Source organism: Xenopus tropicalis, chromosome 3, assembly GCF_000004195.4.
Source record: "Xenopus tropicalis strain Nigerian chromosome 3, UCB_Xtro_10.0, whole genome shotgun sequence".
Classification (NCBI taxonomy): domain Eukaryota; kingdom Metazoa; phylum Chordata; class Amphibia; order Anura; family Pipidae; genus Xenopus; species Xenopus tropicalis.
This window is the reverse complement of record NC_030679.2, coordinates 27,554,044-27,571,766: the sequence shown is the minus strand read 5'-3', so window position 1 is coordinate 27,571,766 and position 17,723 is coordinate 27,554,044. Positions and strand designations below refer to the sequence as shown.

The following is a 17,723-nucleotide window of genomic DNA, read 5'->3' as shown; positions in this document are numbered from 1 at the left end:
TTACCTTCTGTTATAATGTAACAAAAGCTTTAACTTTGCACTAGGTCTAGTAACCCGTAGCAACCAGCAAGCAATATTGAATGATGACCTATCTAAGTGTCTAAGAACAAAGATTTGATTAGTTGTTATATGTTATTAGCCCTGGTGCTGTATGTATCGTTTCCTTACTGTGTTTTAGTGCAATCCAAGTTTTTTTTTGTGCCATGGACCTAGGGTTGCCACCTGTCCGGTTTTGTCCTGGACAGACTGTTTTCCAAACAAGCACTATTTGTACTGGCCAGACCAGTAAAATCCCTTCCAGGTGGCAACCCTAGCTGCCCAATAAGTAGTACTGTAGGCCCCGAGCTTTGTGGCCTTTGCACAAACATGGACCTTGCTGCTCCTTAGCAAATTAACAAGTGGCTTGAATAGTTATTGATTGTTGGTGTAAATGAAACAAATCCACAAATGATATAAGCAAGTGTTCTGGAAAAAGATATTTCCATTCTCTCATTCTGACTGACACATTCTAATTCCAGCTGACTCATTCTAATTGCTGTTATTTTTTTGGGGTGTGGGAAAGGAAAAAAAACACCTTTTTTGGAAATCTGATGTGCAGTAGCCATAGCAACGAGCAGAGTTGAATAGAAAAGGTGCAGTGAGGTAACTGTACAAGCATCTCATCAATAAGGCTGATTGATTTTGTGATAAGGTTGGGATGATCTCTAATTTCAAACCATGCAGCCAGTATCTCCACAAGGTTAGGTTTTTGCACACGGATACATCTGCCGTAACAGGGTCTGGCAATAAAACTGCTGTCATTCAATAAAATTGTCTCTCATTATCATTCTTTATGAACTCTCTCTCTTTATATATCGCTGAATTAAGGGAAAACCATCTCCCATAGATTCCATTTTAATTAAATAATACAAAATATGAAAAAATATTATCTGTAATAATAAAACAGTTCCTTGTACTTGGTCCCAACTTAAATATAATTAGTCCTTATTGGAGGCAAAGTAATCCATTGGGTTTATTTCATGTTTAAATGATTTTTTAGTAGACATAAAGTATGGAGATCCAAATTACGGAGAGCACCAGGTCCTGAGCATTCTGTACAACATGTCCCATACCTGTATTACTGTTTAATTCTATCTTGGTTAAAAAAACTATAGGAAACCTGGACAGACTATTGTAGGAAAGTATATAACTAGGTATAGGATCTGTTATCCAGAATGCTTAGAAGCCTGTAAAAATGATTTAAAAGTTAAATAAACCTGATAGGATTGTTTTGCCTCCAATATGGATCCATGCAGCTTAGTTACCATACTGTTTATTATTATAGAGAAAAATGAAATCATTTAAAAAAAAAAATGACTTGCTTATGTTGGGCTCTATGGGAGATGGCCTTTCCTTAATTTGGAGCTTTTTGGGTAACATATTTCCAAATAAGGGATCCATACCTGTGCTAAAATACTTAAATATAATACTAAAATACTTTTACCATGTTTAAAGGCCAATGCTATGCCTGTATAATTTTATATTCAGCTATTTAAGACTTGCCATTACACAATGATACCAACACTGACGTTCTTTGGACATAGACCATGCACTTTCTATACTATTCTAAGCATCAGCAAAGTATGGAAGGTGATAAGGAAGGTTGTATCCATCAGCCTGAGGCAATGTGGAGTCACAATAGAGGTTTGCAGACCCCATGGTAAAGGGGGCCTGGGCCACAGTGTCTGCTTTCTCTATTGGTGTATATACTGTAATCCCCGCTCCCTGTTGGCTCTCAGGTAGGAGGGGGCATTTCTAAGCCAGTGGGTAGGGGGATGCAGGCCTGGGAAGGAGGCCCCTGGGCTGGGTACAGTTTGGTACTCTGAGCGGGGACCTGCGGGGGGAACCTGGCACAGAGTAGTTATGCTACTGATGCTACCTTAGGTAAGACTAAGCAAGCTGGCCCAGTAGCACCTAGTCAGGTAAAATAAAACAATGGTAAATGAAATCACCTCTTTATATTTCCATTAGACAGAAAGCAGAAAGGGAACATTAAAAGTAACGTGGCCCTTCCTATGCAGCACCCTGTATATCTGTACAAACTGTGTGCGTATATGGGTTTGTTTAGTGATCATTACGGGGGCTGCTGCCCTCACTCTCGTGTGATTGCGCTAATTGTCCCAGATCTCTGTGAATGTTACACCACAAACACGTTCATTAAATAACAGATTTTCTCATTTGGCTTCATCAGATGTGAGTGAGAGGGGAAAACGGTTTCAGAAAACAACTTGCGCATTTACCATGATGAAAACTGACCATTTGCAGATGCCAAAATCATCGCTTGCAGTCTCTCCGTTTCAAACTGGTTGTTTGGCCACACTCCAGATTCCTCAGTTGGCTGAGCTCTAAAGAGACCAAATGATTTTCAATAAAGCACAGAGCCAAGTGTCAGCAGAAAAATACAAACAGTTCACAAATCTTTGTCCTTCTTGGAAACCCTGAAATGTGAGAGCAGCAGGGAGGCCAAGAAATACCAAGAATCATGCAGCCACAGTGATTTATATAAAAACAAATATTCCCTGCTGAAAAAGTGTGTTTATTTTCCTGTTAAGCAATAAAACGTAAGTGCATAACTTACTGAGTAAAAAAATGTAAATTTCGCCATAATTGCATGTTTATATAAAGGGCAGCTGCTTCCACTGTTCCTTTGTTGATTTTGTCAGGGCAAGCAATATGGCAACATCTACCATAAATATATAGCTGTGCAAAGAAGAATTGTTGTACTCCTGCAAAACTGTCTATAAACTATAAGGGAAATTCATGTAAGAAGGAATATTATCCTCCTAAGGTTTGATCAGTTAAAAACCTTTAGTGCTGAAGATTCAAATGGGCTATTTTATTAAGAAAAGGACTAAAATGCACCAGTGCAATAGCAATAGTGATCGGCGTAATGTACTGTAGCACATTTGTCAGCCCCAATGACTACCAGCATATGAAATTTAATATGCAGTTATTCAGGATAAAGCCGCACATCCAGAAAATTAGCTTTAAATCTCTTTATTTCAGGCTGTTGAAAACATATAAGGGCTCATTCTCAATCAATCTCAGTGCTCCTTTGAGTGAACACTAAGGGCTGTGCTCTTGCGACCCCTTAGCACTCCAGCACTTGCGCCCTGGGGTAAAATAAATGACCCCAGTATAGTGGCTTCACAGTAAGATCAGGAATTGCATTGCCAAAAGCTTTTTTCGACCCAAAAACAGCAATTCCCCATTTTGCTCTGATACCATTATTTTTAATAGCCTAAAATAAATATAGAACTTTACATCTATTTTTTTGAAGTTTTGAAGGTGCCTCTTTATCCTGAACGAGTATTGTTAGTGCTTCAGAGTCCGTGCTGCTCTTTTCTACATTACAGTTGGACCAGAGGTTGAAACGTGGGTGTTTTACTAGAGAGGCATGGTTGGGGCAGTTTTTATTGTTACTGTAATATGCAAACTGAGTGCCTATTAGAAGGTAGGTAAGGTATCTAAACAAAGCTCCGTGGCTAGAGACTCCATCGTTGAAGCCCTAAGTCAAGTGTCCTCTGCATGGAAAAATGGGCAACTTAGAAAGAACAGAACCCACAGCTTTCAGCACAAAACTCGTAGGGCAGTTCCTGCTTTGTACCTGTATGAACCTTATAATTACTGACCACTAGTGGCCTGGTTTTGGGGATTAGTGCTTTCCTGTTCCAGTAGTGTTATGTCTCTAAGGTGAATATTCGGGTTATATGAAACCAAAACTACCATTTGCTTGATGGACCTCTTCCCTTTGCTAATGCAGGGCCTGTGGAGTTTTTCTTTGTTACCAGAAAAATATTAATCCCTGACTGTTTCTGACCATCATCTGTATATATGCACTAAAGCACTGGTCTTGCTAAATATTAAACTTTGGATCTGTATATCTCCATTTTATTTAGCATGACATTCAGTCAATACTTATATCTGGAATTTTCTAATGTTCTAAGAGCTTTGACAAGCGACGCCAGAGATTACTGGAAGTGTGGGGAGTGGCTGTGGCTTAAAGCATAAAGCTTCATTTACATGATGACTAGAATTTGCCACTGGGTTTCAGCCCATAGCAACAAATGATTTAACTGCTCTCATGATTCCCAATCTGTCTGCACCCATGGAAACAGAGATCAATGGTGACTGTAATAAAAATGGATCTTGCTTAGTTCATTGTGTTGAGCACTTGCCTCCATTCCTATGGGTACAGAAACACTGGGAAACATGAAAACCATTAACTCATGGGTTGCTGATAAATGCATTGACCCACACTGTGGTATGCTACAGAAACAGATCATGTGTATGAAGCCTAATGCGGCAGGTCTAGGAGAGGAGGTTTGGTAATGATGGGGGTCAGTTTAAGGCAGCTAAAGAGGGCGAGGAACACACCTACAGGAGACACTTTTAGCTGGTGGGTATGGGGCTTACTTATGGAGGCACAACAAGTTACACTGAAGGGCTGCTTTGAGTAGGCAGTTAGGCTGTTGCTAGGGTTTCATTGGATAAATGGCATATATCAACGTAGGATACAAAGATATTGTACTTGTTTATTTCTCAAACACTGTTACTCTTGCCGGTGCATTTTAGAGAAATAAATGTTTGTTCAGTACCATTTGAAACTGATTTTAGAAATTATACAAGAAACTCTGTTTACTTTTCTGTGATTGTACAAAGCATTCTAAATTAAGCACTAACAAAGTATCCTTGTATTAACTGTCTCTTTTTATCAGCAAGGCCTCCTATCCATGACTGTGTACGGATGTTTTCCCTGAGTAAATATCTACAAGTCAGCAAATGTTCCTGCCAGAACAGATGAGACTGCACATAACGTTAATGAGACGTGCTAGCTTTCTGACCGAAGTAGCTAGCATGACTATACACGTACTGTACCAATCAGATCCGTTAATTTGTCACCATTAACCATCCCCATACCTTATAAAGGACATAATTATCAGAGACTCTTATTATCGCTTTACCCTGCAAGTGATTGCTAAGGAGGCGAGTGGTTTCTAAGCAAATATATTGCAATACTTCCTTCAAAATGCAAAGCTGTTAGTTTGGCACTTTACAGGCTCAAAAGAACAATATTCACTTATGTAATGTCCCAGATTTGTTTAAGGAAGCATTATACCTTATTTGTGCTCTCCCATGTCTCTGACCTCTATGCTGGGTATATGGTCACTAGTTTAATCAATTGAGTAGGGGCTGCAACATGCAGTTTTCCAAGCTGTATAAAACGGTATAACCTGTCATTATTATACTTCTGATGCCAAGCTGAATAGGTTACACTGGATTGTAGTCAGGACAGTCTTGGCACTTTTTTGTGGGGGATCCTATGGCAATTCTTTGTAGCAGGTCACTTAATATCCTTTCCTCACAAATAACATTTCGATTGCATGCTCTTCTGTACAGGCACTTGGTCACTGCACTGTTAAACTTACACGTTTGGGGCCTGTTTAGCTCAGTTAAAAGGGACAGTGACATATTCCAGTTTTAAAAGAAATGTGTCACTATAATTCTAAAAACCCTGCCATCGCCCCTCTGCCGCCTCCCTAGCCATATGGTTACTAGCTTGAATCATTCAGTAATAGGCTGGGGCCCTGTTTACATGTTACCTCCAGCCTATCAGAACTTGCCCTTTCCCAATGCACAAATTCACACGGGGGACTGGGGGCACCTATAAATGAAGATATTTGCAGTGACAGGTTTTCTACAGGCATAGCGACAAGTCTCTCTTAGAACCTGGAGTAAGACACTATTCCCTTTGAATTATAGTTCATTTTCTGAGGGGCTTATTGACTGGTTCTACCATGTGGCTTTACTACTCTAGCTCAGTAAATCTGTTATTGCTTGTTAATACAAAATACATTGAAAAAAAGAAAATATCCAGGGGGAAAATGATGAACTGATTGGTTTGAATAAACATTATGAAGAGTATATCACATTGTCGTCATAAGCAAAACTCAGAGCACTCACCCACTTGGTCCTGGTCTCTGAGCTTGTGAGACTCGCCAGTCTGCGTTCGGCTGCGCCTGCTGAGAGAAACAGAATGACATGTTTAATGACTGCTCTTCAGGCTAACACCTCTGGGAACATTACATTGGTTCATACAGTAAACTTGTTTCCCCCTGCACTTTTTATCAATCAAAATGTTTCTATTCATGTTAACAAACTCTGCGACAAACTCCCATAGTAACAAGTACTTTATTGATGTTCTGTTTGTGAGTTTAGCTCTCTTGCTATTCAGAACAGCTGGCTGTTTCACAGGATTACTTTTCACTATAAACCAGGTTGCTATTAACATCACAGCTTCAAAGGCAGTCAGTGTAGCCATGCAATTCCCCGCACATGTCGGAGCATTTGTCACACACTGTTTGTGAGAGGGACACGGCCCAACAGATTCCTTGCAGCCTGGATTAGTAGCAATTCATAGATCTACCTGTAATGGCAGTGTCAGGTACAACATATACTTATGTCTTAAGCACTTTATATCTAAATCATATTAGTTTTGTATTCAAAACAACAAAAAGTGTGGTATTTCACATATTTTTGCACACTTGGTACTGCGATATGTAGGGGCTTCTATATTAAGCACATTTTTACCTACATGGCCAATTCTGTGGCCATTTACATGTCTGTCCTAGGCACAAACATTGGGGGGAAATAGTTTTTGACCAGGTCAGAGCCCCTTAATAAATTGCTCACATAACAGTTACAAATATCAGTTAAGAACAATAATCTAGTACAGGTATGGGTTCTGTTATCCTAAAACATGTTATCCAGAAAGTTCCAAATTACAGGAAGACTCCCACAGAGTCAATTTTAATCAAATAATTCAGGTTTTTAAAAATAATTCCCCTTTTCTCTGAAATAACTAAACAGTGCCCTGTAATTTATGGTAAGCAGCATGAATCCATATTGCTGGAGAAACAATCCTTAAGGTATGGTGATACACTGGGGATACACAGGCCCCATACCTGTTCTACTGTTATTATTCTCTTAATGCTACAGACAGTGTATACTTGCAAAGTTCTGACTAACGTGTTTGCTTTCTATTTCCAGGCCAGTGTTCTACAATCGCTTGCAGAAAATGATTGCATGTGACAGCCCGCAGGCTTTTCTGAAATCCCATTAAGGAAAAGCTCTTTCCAGAACCAGCATCTCCTCTAACACAGGAAAATGATGCACTTTGCATTATTAAGAGATTCCCTGAACTGGATTGGTAGCGCAAATGACATTAAATGACATTATCATGCAGAGAGTGGGGGGAGCAGGAAGACAGACTGTCTGCTTTTGCTTCTCTTTCAAAATGTAATTATCCAGTGTCATTTTAACATGCGTTATTTTTAAAAGACTAAAGCATATAAAAATGAGTAAGAATCACAGAAAATGAATGATGAACTCTCAAAAGGTTATGTAATGAAATTTGCAAACTCTGCCCTAGGTCTATTAACCAATAGCAACCAATCAGCAAGTAGCATTTCCTGGTCACTTGTTTGAAAGCAAACATCTGATTGGCTGCTATCAGCCTTCCTATACTTCCATATATCTTTTTTCCCTTTGGTAACATTGGCGTCAAGTATCATTTTTACTGTTGAGGCCAGTAAAACACCATCCAGATGGCAACCCTAGTGGTTGCTATAAGTTACTAGGTCTTGGCATATTTTATTACTTTTATAAAATCAATAAACATGTAAAGGTTGTATATTTGCTTTATGCAGTTGAATACTCCCTTATCAAACAGAATTACAATCAAATTAAGAGCGTAAAGCAATTGAAATCAAAGCACTGCTTGGTCTGTAATACCAATTTAGCATAATTATAGAAAAATGTCTTTGAAATTATTAGAAAAGTGCATTTAAAGAGGAAGATAGTGTGTTTTCTTAATATACTAGAATATATGCTACTTAGGCAAATGTATCTATTTAACACCACACAAAATATACCATCCAAAAAAAAATCTGAAAGGCGATTTTATGTAGACAATGTAAAAAGAGGTACAGAAAACACAGTTCCAGTTGTCATTTTCCACTTTCACTGGGCATCTAAAAGCAAGCAGCATTAGAAAGCTTTGTAGTACTGCTGTAGAGGTACATACTGTAGCAAACCTGCATAGAAACTGCATAGCAACATAGAAACTCGGGATTAGCTGGCTGTTTAAGGTCTTCCAGGATCTGTTGTGGCTGCCTGCACTCTGGCCTTGGACCATGTTAAACAGGTTGTATGTAGGCCTAATTTTCGGAAAAATCTTACCCAAAGGTGGCCATACATGGACTGATAAAAGCAGCAGACGGACCACATGTATGGGGCCCTCCTCTGGGCCTGCCCAATCAATATCTGGGCAAAAATTGTGCACATGTTGTACATTTAAAAATGGCTTTGGGGTAAGGAACACATTGGATTGTTGATGTGGTCCTTACCCTGACAGCATGCATTATCAATGGGATCCAAATGGCAGTGGGCATATCTGGGAGAAATCCACTTGTTTGGTGGCAAATGAGTGGATCTTCAAGTTTATGGGCAGATTAAGACTAGAGCAGACCACCCCAGTGCACTCCTACATTGTGTAGCAGCTTATACTTATAGAAGAATGTCTCACATAATATCTACGATTCTCACACTGCTTTATAAGAATGATGGCAAATTTAACACTGTATTCATATAAAAAGCACCATAGGCTTAACTGATTATCTAGTTGTGTAGAAGGTTCCAGAAAAACAACATTAAAGACCATTTCTAGGAAATAGAGGTGTTTCATACTTTTCTCAGAGATATGTTAAGTGATCAGTAAGACTAATGCAGTTATTTGTTTCTACTGTAAAAAGTAAATAATTTGCAGCACTATTGTGGCTTCTTCTAGATAACTTATGGCTCTAAACAGGAATCTAAATAAATCAATATTATATAGATATGCTCAGTAATGTCAGTCAGTCAAAATGACTGCCAGGGTTAAATCACATGTGTATAATCATAATTATATATGATGCCCTTGCTCATTGGCTTGGAATTTGCACTGGGGAGGGCATGCAGCCAAGGCCATACAATTGCATGGCTCACTTGGGGAAGAATTATCAAATATCTTGCTGCTTGTGACAAGCTTTCAATAAACAATACAGATGGTTTGGTACGTTGTATTTATATTTAAAAATAATTCTAAATAATGCACCCTTTTGCACCTGTAACAGTTCTCCTATGACTCTACATTGCTGACTGTCATGTTATGCCAACAAGGCAAATCCTTCTACCCAGCTACAGGCAAATCACAAAGGGAAGGTCTGCCCTAAAGGTTGAGAGAACATCAGGCTGCAGGGAAAAGTCTCAGGTTTGAGCTAATACACACAACATCAACCATTTTTAGCAACCCAATACTCCCATTACCTTAGCAGTATCAACATCATTCTAAATAACATAACATGAATCATATTCTCATACAGACCAAATCATCAAGCTGCATACAATCCCACACTGCTGCCTGAACATTCTGCCCAAATGAGTAAAGTAATTGCCAATCAAACTGAATTTAAGGACAATGTACTTCTAACGATGAAAACATTTCTTTAGGAAGCAGCAAGTAATTATAAACCTTTAAATGTCAGAACCACGTTCCATTAATGCATTATTCCATTCAAACTAATGGAACCCAGAAATGTAACAGATCCAAAATGTAAAACACCTAATTGGGTCAATCGCCTGTTCATTATGACATTGTCCCACCCACTGTCATCTTCACCATACTACCAAACATTATCAGCTTTATCACTGTCTAGACTGGGACAAGAGGAGAGGTGGCCATACTACAAATGCATTCTCATGACCAGGATATTGTATTGCTTTAGAAACACATAATGTTTGGTTTTCCTCACCTGCAAAGTCTCTTTCCACCTATAACCTCCTGGTAAAGTATCTTCACTCTTATTAACCAAGTCCTTCAGTTGAGGGAAATTCAATGATCTCATTATGTTTAGGGTCCCACTGTCAATATCTGCTGTATTAGCTAATTGGTAACACTGACTTTGTTGCCCTGCAGAACCCATAGATACTTCAAAATACTGTAAGGTTCCATTTGGGTCCAGCTGCAAAGTTTTAGTATGACCCAAATACTGAGTTGACTGTGACTGGCGCAAACAGCAGCATTCGCATTTAGCAAATGAGTTTCTCCTTCGAATGCATTTTGTCAGCAATATAAGAAAGGTTATAGCGGACACTGCGCTAACGGCAACTAGAGAGATCACTAAATACAAGGTCAGGTCGTGCCTTTGTTTACCACTGTCAATAATGGCTATATTATTGGATAAAATGCTCTGCTTGTTGACATTATCATCTAAGGCAATGAGTAATGTAGCTGTGGATGACTTGGGAGGATTTCCATGGTCTTTCACTAAAACTAAGAGTTTCTGTAAGGGAGAATCTGTATATTGAATATTTCGGACCAACTTGATTTCTCCTGTGTGAGGAATTATTTTATATAGGTCAAGACTGGAGACTTCGGTTAAATTGTAGGTTAGCCATGCATTATATCCTGAATCCGCATCAACGGCTACGACCTTAGTTACTAAGGAACCAGCTGGTAGAGCTTTCGGGATTATCTGCGGTGATTGGAGATGTTGGGACGCCTGTGGAAATAATATTGTAGGGTAATTATCATTTTCATCCAAGATGTACAAGTGAATTGTAATATTTGAGGACAGTTTTGGAGATCCAAAATCCTCAGCCATCACTGTAAACTCCACATGTTGCACCTCTTCATGATCAAAAGATTGTTGGGCGTAGATTTTTCCATTGTGTTTGTCAATGTAAACAAAGGATGAAATAGGGGAACCATCTATAAATCCATTATGTATGGAATATTCAACTTGAGCATTTTCTGCTTCATCTCTATCTGAAGCAGAGACTGCATAGAGCAGAGCACCAGGCTTATTGTTTTCATTTAAATAAACACCAGACGAAAGTTGTTCAAATGTTGGAGGGTTATCATTAGTATCTGTGATTTTCAGATCTACGGTTGCCTCAGTTTGAAGTGGAGGTAATCCCAAATCCCTGGCAGTCAGGTGAATTGTATATTGATCATCAAGCTCCCTGTCCAGCAACTGATTTGTGATCAAGGAATAATGGTTTTGTACAGATATTATCTCAAATGGAAGGGTTGGAGAAATCTGTACATTCACTTCTCCGTTTTTACCAGAATCTTGGTCTTTAACACTGAAGAGTAGCACTGTTGTTCCAATTGGGGTATCTTCTGGAATAGAACTGACGAAGGATGATAGAGTAATTGCAGGAGCATTGTCGTTCAAATCCTCAATATCCACTTGAACAATGCAATGTCCTTCCATTTCAGGTACCCCATGGTCTCTGGCTATTACTGAAATTTCATAAGACCTTTGATGTTCATAGTCAACCTTTCCTTGAACGCATATCTCACCTGTTTGTTGATCCAAGCTGAATACATTTGCTATGTTCTCTGAGATTTGATCTTCATAATAATAACTAATCTCACCATTTGGGCCTTCATCGCTGTCATCTGCATGTAGCTGTATTACTAAGGTATTATATGGGGAGTTTTCTTTCAGGCCAATTTTGTAGACTGCGCTATCAAATACAGGAGGATTGTCATTAGAGTCTAGAACAATGATGGATATCAAGATAGTTCCAGATTTAGGTGGATTACCGCCATCGAAGGCAGTAAGAACTAACTGATAGCCATCTTGTTCTTCTCTATCCAAGGCTTTCTCTAGCACGAGCACAGGTTTATCATCATTCCTGTTCTGTACAGCTAAGGAAAAATATTGATTGTCAGCTAACTGATATGCACTAACAGCATTAGTTCCCACATCTGAGTCTTGAGCTCTTTCCAAGGGGAATCGGGAGCCAACAGCCGCCAGTTCCGTCATTCTTATGACACGATCAGTGTTATGAAAATGTGGGGCGTTGTCATTGACATCCACAATCTCCACTTCTAAGCGAAACAACTCCAAAGGTTTCTCAATAATAATTTCCACAGGAAGCATGCAACTTGTACTGGATCCACATAGCTTTTCTCTGTCTATTCTGCTTTTCACCACAAGAGTGCCACTCTCGAGATGCAGGGCAAAATATTCCATGGTTTTCTCTGATGCCAGGCGCAGTCCTCTTTCAGAAATGCCCACGTTGTTTAGTCCTAGATCCTGAACAACATTTCCTATAAAAGACCCAGGCTCTGATTCTTCAAGTACAGAATATCTTGGCTGAGAAGAGATAAAACTCCAATTTAAGACAGCAAATAAAAACAATACTTGTAATTTCCAAATCGGCTTCATCTTCGTTTTAACAGGTTAGCCAAAATCCTGAATTTGGCACTACAGAGTGGGTTTAGGATACAGTATCTTCAGGCTTGTTTTTGTTATACAGAATGAAACTGCACTCTCCTTACTAGTGTCCTCAATGAATCGGGTTTGCTTAGCTGCTGTTACCTCAGGACACATGCACACACAGATTCCATTCCAAGAAGTACTTAGTTACATGTCAGAATGGAGAGAGATAATGCTGCCATCTAGTGGCACTTTCAAAATTATCACGCTTTACCCCTGTGGTGATGCTTTATGCATACATTACTCCGGCGCTCAGAAATCATGGCCTATATTTTCAATCTGATAATAAAATCTATACAGATTAGGTAACACACAATCAACCTGAAGTAACATAATGCTAGTCACTAAATGAGCTGGTTTTAAATAGGTTAGTGAATTATGGCTTTTCTATATGTTTTAGCTCAACTAAGTCAGAATATGCGCAAGTTATATTGTAATATTTAGGTTTTATGTTTCCATCACAGAGAGAGAGTTTGAATTTATTATTTAAATATACCCAGCATGCTTGTACATGTATTTTATGTCTTTATATGATCAACTTCCACATCACAGGAGAGGAGAAAAGGTATTATTTTTTTATGTAATATACATTTTTCTTGCACTAATCTATTCATCTAATGTTGGAGTTGCCTACATGTAGCAGGCAATGAAAACATGCACTTTATATTTATATACATCACATCTAATCTCTGCATAGCCAACATGCGGAAAATGACCCTCTCTTCCTGCATGGCTAAGTAGCAAGTGCACATTGTAGATTGTACAGGTTTCAGTACAGTACATGCATTATGGCTCTAAATGAATTAGTGAACAGGTTGCAGACTGAGAGTATGGGGATTGGTGGCAGCTCTATCGGGAAATAATGAAAATATCTGAATGATATGGGGCAATATAATATATATATATATATATATATATTAGATATTTTATCTAGAAACCCAATATCCAGAAACCTCCAGAAAGTGTGTGTTTGTGGGGGTAGGGGGGGGGAAACATGGTTTGATACAGCCACTTCCAGCTTCAAATTTCCCACCCGCTTGCTCTTTTACTGCAGGTTGCAGGTCACAGACGATGGCAGCAGTGGGAAGGGGGTAGTTCATAAAGAGTTCAGTTCATAGATTACCATAGTTGGCCTTATAAGTAACTATATAAACATGTAGCCAGTATATGTAGTTCTAGCAGTAATATATAAATATATTGTATCTTCATGTTCAGACAAATGAATAATTCCTGTTTCTCATTACAGTATTTTAAAAGAAATTATGCATTGAATCTTGAATTTCAGCATTTAAAGAAATACCAAACATTTATAATAGGTCAGTATTTTCTTAGCTAGTATTTTAATAGCAACAAAAGCGAAAAAGAAGCATAAGCATTTTTCCTCATCTTTCCACCAGAGGCCGCTGTTTTACGTGTTGTGTTCATAACAAAAAGTATGACAGCTTCAGATACTAACAGTCCCTATGCTCATTATCATGTACCATAAAGCTTTACTGAACAGTTACAGTAAAATAAAGTATAAGTAAACCCAATTTATACAGGATTTTTTGTTCCTTTTATTATTAAAGTACACATCGTATAACTAATTAGAAATGTTAGCCTGACAATAGTTGTTCACAGCATTATTTGCCATTTATAAACCAAACCCAAACCATATACTGTATATATGAGAAATTATTTTACTTTAGCAAAGACGTTTAACCCAGTCAAGTTTGCAATGGGTTGATCATATCTCCCAGGAGACCCTCTACACTGTACACCAGTAAATGCTCCCCACTGAGAAAGGTTTAACGATCTGGAATGCAACACACATAGACACATATATTATGGCTTATTTACTAACATAGGTTCCTAAATTTCAAAAGCGCAGTTAGCAATTGCAACCAATGAGCTCTGAAATGTCTAATAATGCAGTTAGTATGTCCTTGTCTTGATGTATAAGCTTCTAGTGCCCACCTTGATTATTTTGCTGACTAACACAGTCAGTGCTGGATCCAAGGGCAATGCCACAGGTCTCTGATGCTGCCTTTTTTGCCCTTAGCATGCTGCTTTCAGCTTCCAAATGAAGCCCAAAAGATTACATACAAAAGATAAGAGGTAAAGAAGGCCCTGCTCAATAAAGCTTACAATCTAAAATAAAGTTAAAGTGTTAAACATCTTGCAGTAACGCATGTTCACCCTGGAATATCAGTGGACCACAGTCATCTATTACAGGAGACACCTAGAATTATACTGAGTAGATGAAACCTAACCTTCTGCCTTCTAACATTGGAACATAACAGGACACTATAAGTGCAAATAAACATTATATATGACCCAAGTCTTTCCAACACTAAATAAGACTGAATTTCAATGCTGAACTCCAAGTAAATGATATAAAAGTATATGTTACAATGACCTCACCTGTTTATTCCCATCAGATGAAGAAGAATCAATAATTGAATTATTTCCAATGCCTGAATCGTCTGTGTCTATGAGGTTTTCAGCTGGAACACCCTGAACAGGTTTTAGGAATGCAAATTCATTATCTGTTGAGTCAATTGCTACACACACATCATAGGGGTATGGGAGAGTCAATGTTCCATTGTTAAAGTTAGGTGGGAACTTGGGTCCTGCTTCTGAATATAACCCTGTACCAATTGATCCAAATGGTTTAGCAGGGGCGGATTTTCTGCATTTTGATATGAATGCAAACATAACAGTCAGAGTAAATAGGAATGAAATCAATGCCAAGGCTATTACCAAGTATATATCTAAGTTTGTCTGATCTGAGTTTTGGTATTTGTTCTTCATTTTAGGAATATCTTGCTGAAAATTATCAGCAACAACAAGGTTTAAATTGATAGTAGAAGAGCGTGGGGGGGTTCCATTGTCCTTCACCAAGACAATAACTTTGTGTTTGGTTGTCTCTTTCTCTTGAAAAACACGCAGAGTTCTGATTTCCCCAGTGTGTCGACCAATACTAAAGTAAGATGGTTCTGAGGGTTGCAGAAATTGATATGAGAGCCAGGCATTGTGTCCAGAATCAGCATCCACTGCAACCACCTTAGCTACTAGATCCCCTTTATTTGATGACTGAGGAACTATTTCAAACACAGTGGAATCATCTACCCCAGTAGAAGGGTATAGGATCTTAGGAGAATTATCATTGATATCTGTAATGCATATTTTAACAGTGGCAGTACTATTTAACGGTGGAGAGCCATTGTCTTTAGCCATCACTTGAACATTGAATTCCCTCATTTGCTCATAGTCGAATGGCCGCTGTGCATAAAGGACTCCTGTCATAGAATTAATGGAAACATAAGCAGAAACTGGAAAATCATCACCATTTTTGTTAACAATAGAAAATATAATTTTAGCGTTTTCATTTAGATCAGGGTCGGAGGCTTGGACCTGAAATAATGAAGATCCTGATGGATTATTTTCTGGAATATACACAACGTATTTAGTTTGGTCAAACACTGGAGGATTGTCATTCACATCTTGTATCAGAAGCCTAATTGTTTTGGTGGTAGATAGTGGAGGGGATCCTCTGTCTGTAGCCTTAATAGTAATATTGTACTCCTGCATTGCTTCTCTGTCCAAGGAACTTGTCATCAGCAGTTTGTAATAGTTGCTAGATGATGATGTTAATTCAAAAGGCAGTGAATCAGTAATGTGGCAATACACGTTCGCATTTTCTCCAGAGTCAACATCTCGGATGTTTATTAATGCCACCACTGTGCCAGGTACAGAATTCTCAGGAATGGAGTTAGATACTGATGTCAGAGTGATATCTGGGGCATTATCATTTGCATCTACAATCTGGATAATAACCTTAGCATGTGAAACCAAACCACCACCATCGGCTGCTTCCACATTCATCACATAGGCCTTTGTTACCTCAAAATCAAATTCCTCTCTCGTCCTTATTTCACCAGTCTGGGAATCAATAGAAAATGTTTGTTCAGCAATTTTGGAGATGTGGCTGAAAGAAAATGTAACATGTCCATTTACACCTTCATCCTCATCAGTAGCATTCATGTGAATCACAAGAGTATTCACTGGTGCACCTTCAGTCAGGCTCACTTGGTATAGTTCTTTGGAAAACATTGGGGAATTGTCATTGAAATCAGTAACAATAATTTTAATCACAGCTCTTCCAGTTTTAACAGGATTACCGCCATCCGAAGCTGTTAAAATTATTTCAAGATTTGATTGCTTTTCTCTGTCCAGAGGCCTCTCTAATATTAATTCTGGGAATTTTCTGCCATCGCCACTTGTTTTCATATTCAGTTTGAAATATTCATTTTCACTGATTTTGTAAGTCTGAAGAGAATTCATACCAACGTCAGGATCCATAGCATTACCCAGAATATAATGAGTTCCAGGGGGTGTCACTTCTAGAATTTCCAAACTTATAGTATTTTTAGAAAAAAAAGGTGAATTGTCATTTATATCCTGAATCTCAACTTCTACATGAAAAACATGTAAAGGATTTTCAACCACTGCTTCAAGGCTTAATGAACAGATAGGTGTGATTTCACAGATTGACTCTCTGTCTATTCTGGCTGCTACATACAGGTTTCCATTGTCTAAATTCACATTAAAGAAATGCTCTGCAGTAACAGAGGAAATGCGGAATTTTCTCTTTGCTAGATCCTGGATATTTAAGCCCAGATCTTTAGCAATATTTCCTACCAAGTAGCCTTTCTTTTCTTCTTCAGCAATTGAGTAGTGGAGCTGAGCAGTTATTGCCTTGCACAGACAACAGAATAAAAGGAAATACACTACTTGCCATTTCATTGTCCATTCAGTCCTCTTTTCTTTGATTTTCTGGAAATCCATTACCAAGCTGAATCGTTCTAGATTAGGTGACAGTAAAATCTGTTAAATCCTCTGGAGAAAGAATTATGAATGATGAAATATATCCACTGAGGTTTTGCAGCTTGTCAACATAAAGATCCAGTATGGAAATGAATGTGTTTTCCACAATCGGTACTGCCTGGCTGTTGGAAACTTCAATGAATCTCCATCACTGGGTTTTCTACCTTACTGGCCAATAGCGGCACACTGTGTCTCAACTAAGAACTGCAGGCTCATTGCCTGGATATATTTTACTATCTTATTAAGATTATCACAAAAAGAAAAAAATTAAACCAAAATTGCTTATGAGAATTTTATCCATTTTTATATATTAGTAAGATATTTGTTCAATATATTATATTTCAAGAACTATTACTTGGCCAAAAATGTAAAACTATTAAGTTTAGAAAACAAAATCTGGTAAATGTTTGTTTGTATAAAGAATAAGATTCAGATGCCATAAACTGCTTATAATAATATTGGCAGAGCATACAAGATTGATAT

General features: G+C 38.3%; 1 protein-coding gene across 43 annotated transcripts in view; it reads right to left on the bottom strand.

Moving 5' to 3' along the window:
- Positions 1-17,723, bottom strand: part of LOC101733947 (protocadherin gamma-B5) — a 249,548-nt gene that overhangs the window by 3,380 nt on the left and 228,445 nt on the right. For 40 of the 43 annotated variants that reach the window (XM_031898772.1, XM_031898754.1, XM_031898757.1 and 37 more), the window contains exons 2-3: positions 6,004-6,062; positions 2,296-2,384 (exon numbers count right to left, since the gene is read on the bottom strand). In XM_031898772.1, coding sequence (XP_031754632.1) covers positions 2,296-2,384; positions 6,004-6,062 — 148 coding nt within the window. Of the gene's footprint in view, positions 1-2,279; positions 2,385-6,003; positions 6,063-9,890; positions 12,824-14,774; positions 17,432-17,723 lie in introns of those variants that run through there. The other 3 variants (XM_012959703.3, XM_031898767.1, XM_031898753.1) reach the window with 3 other exon arrangements.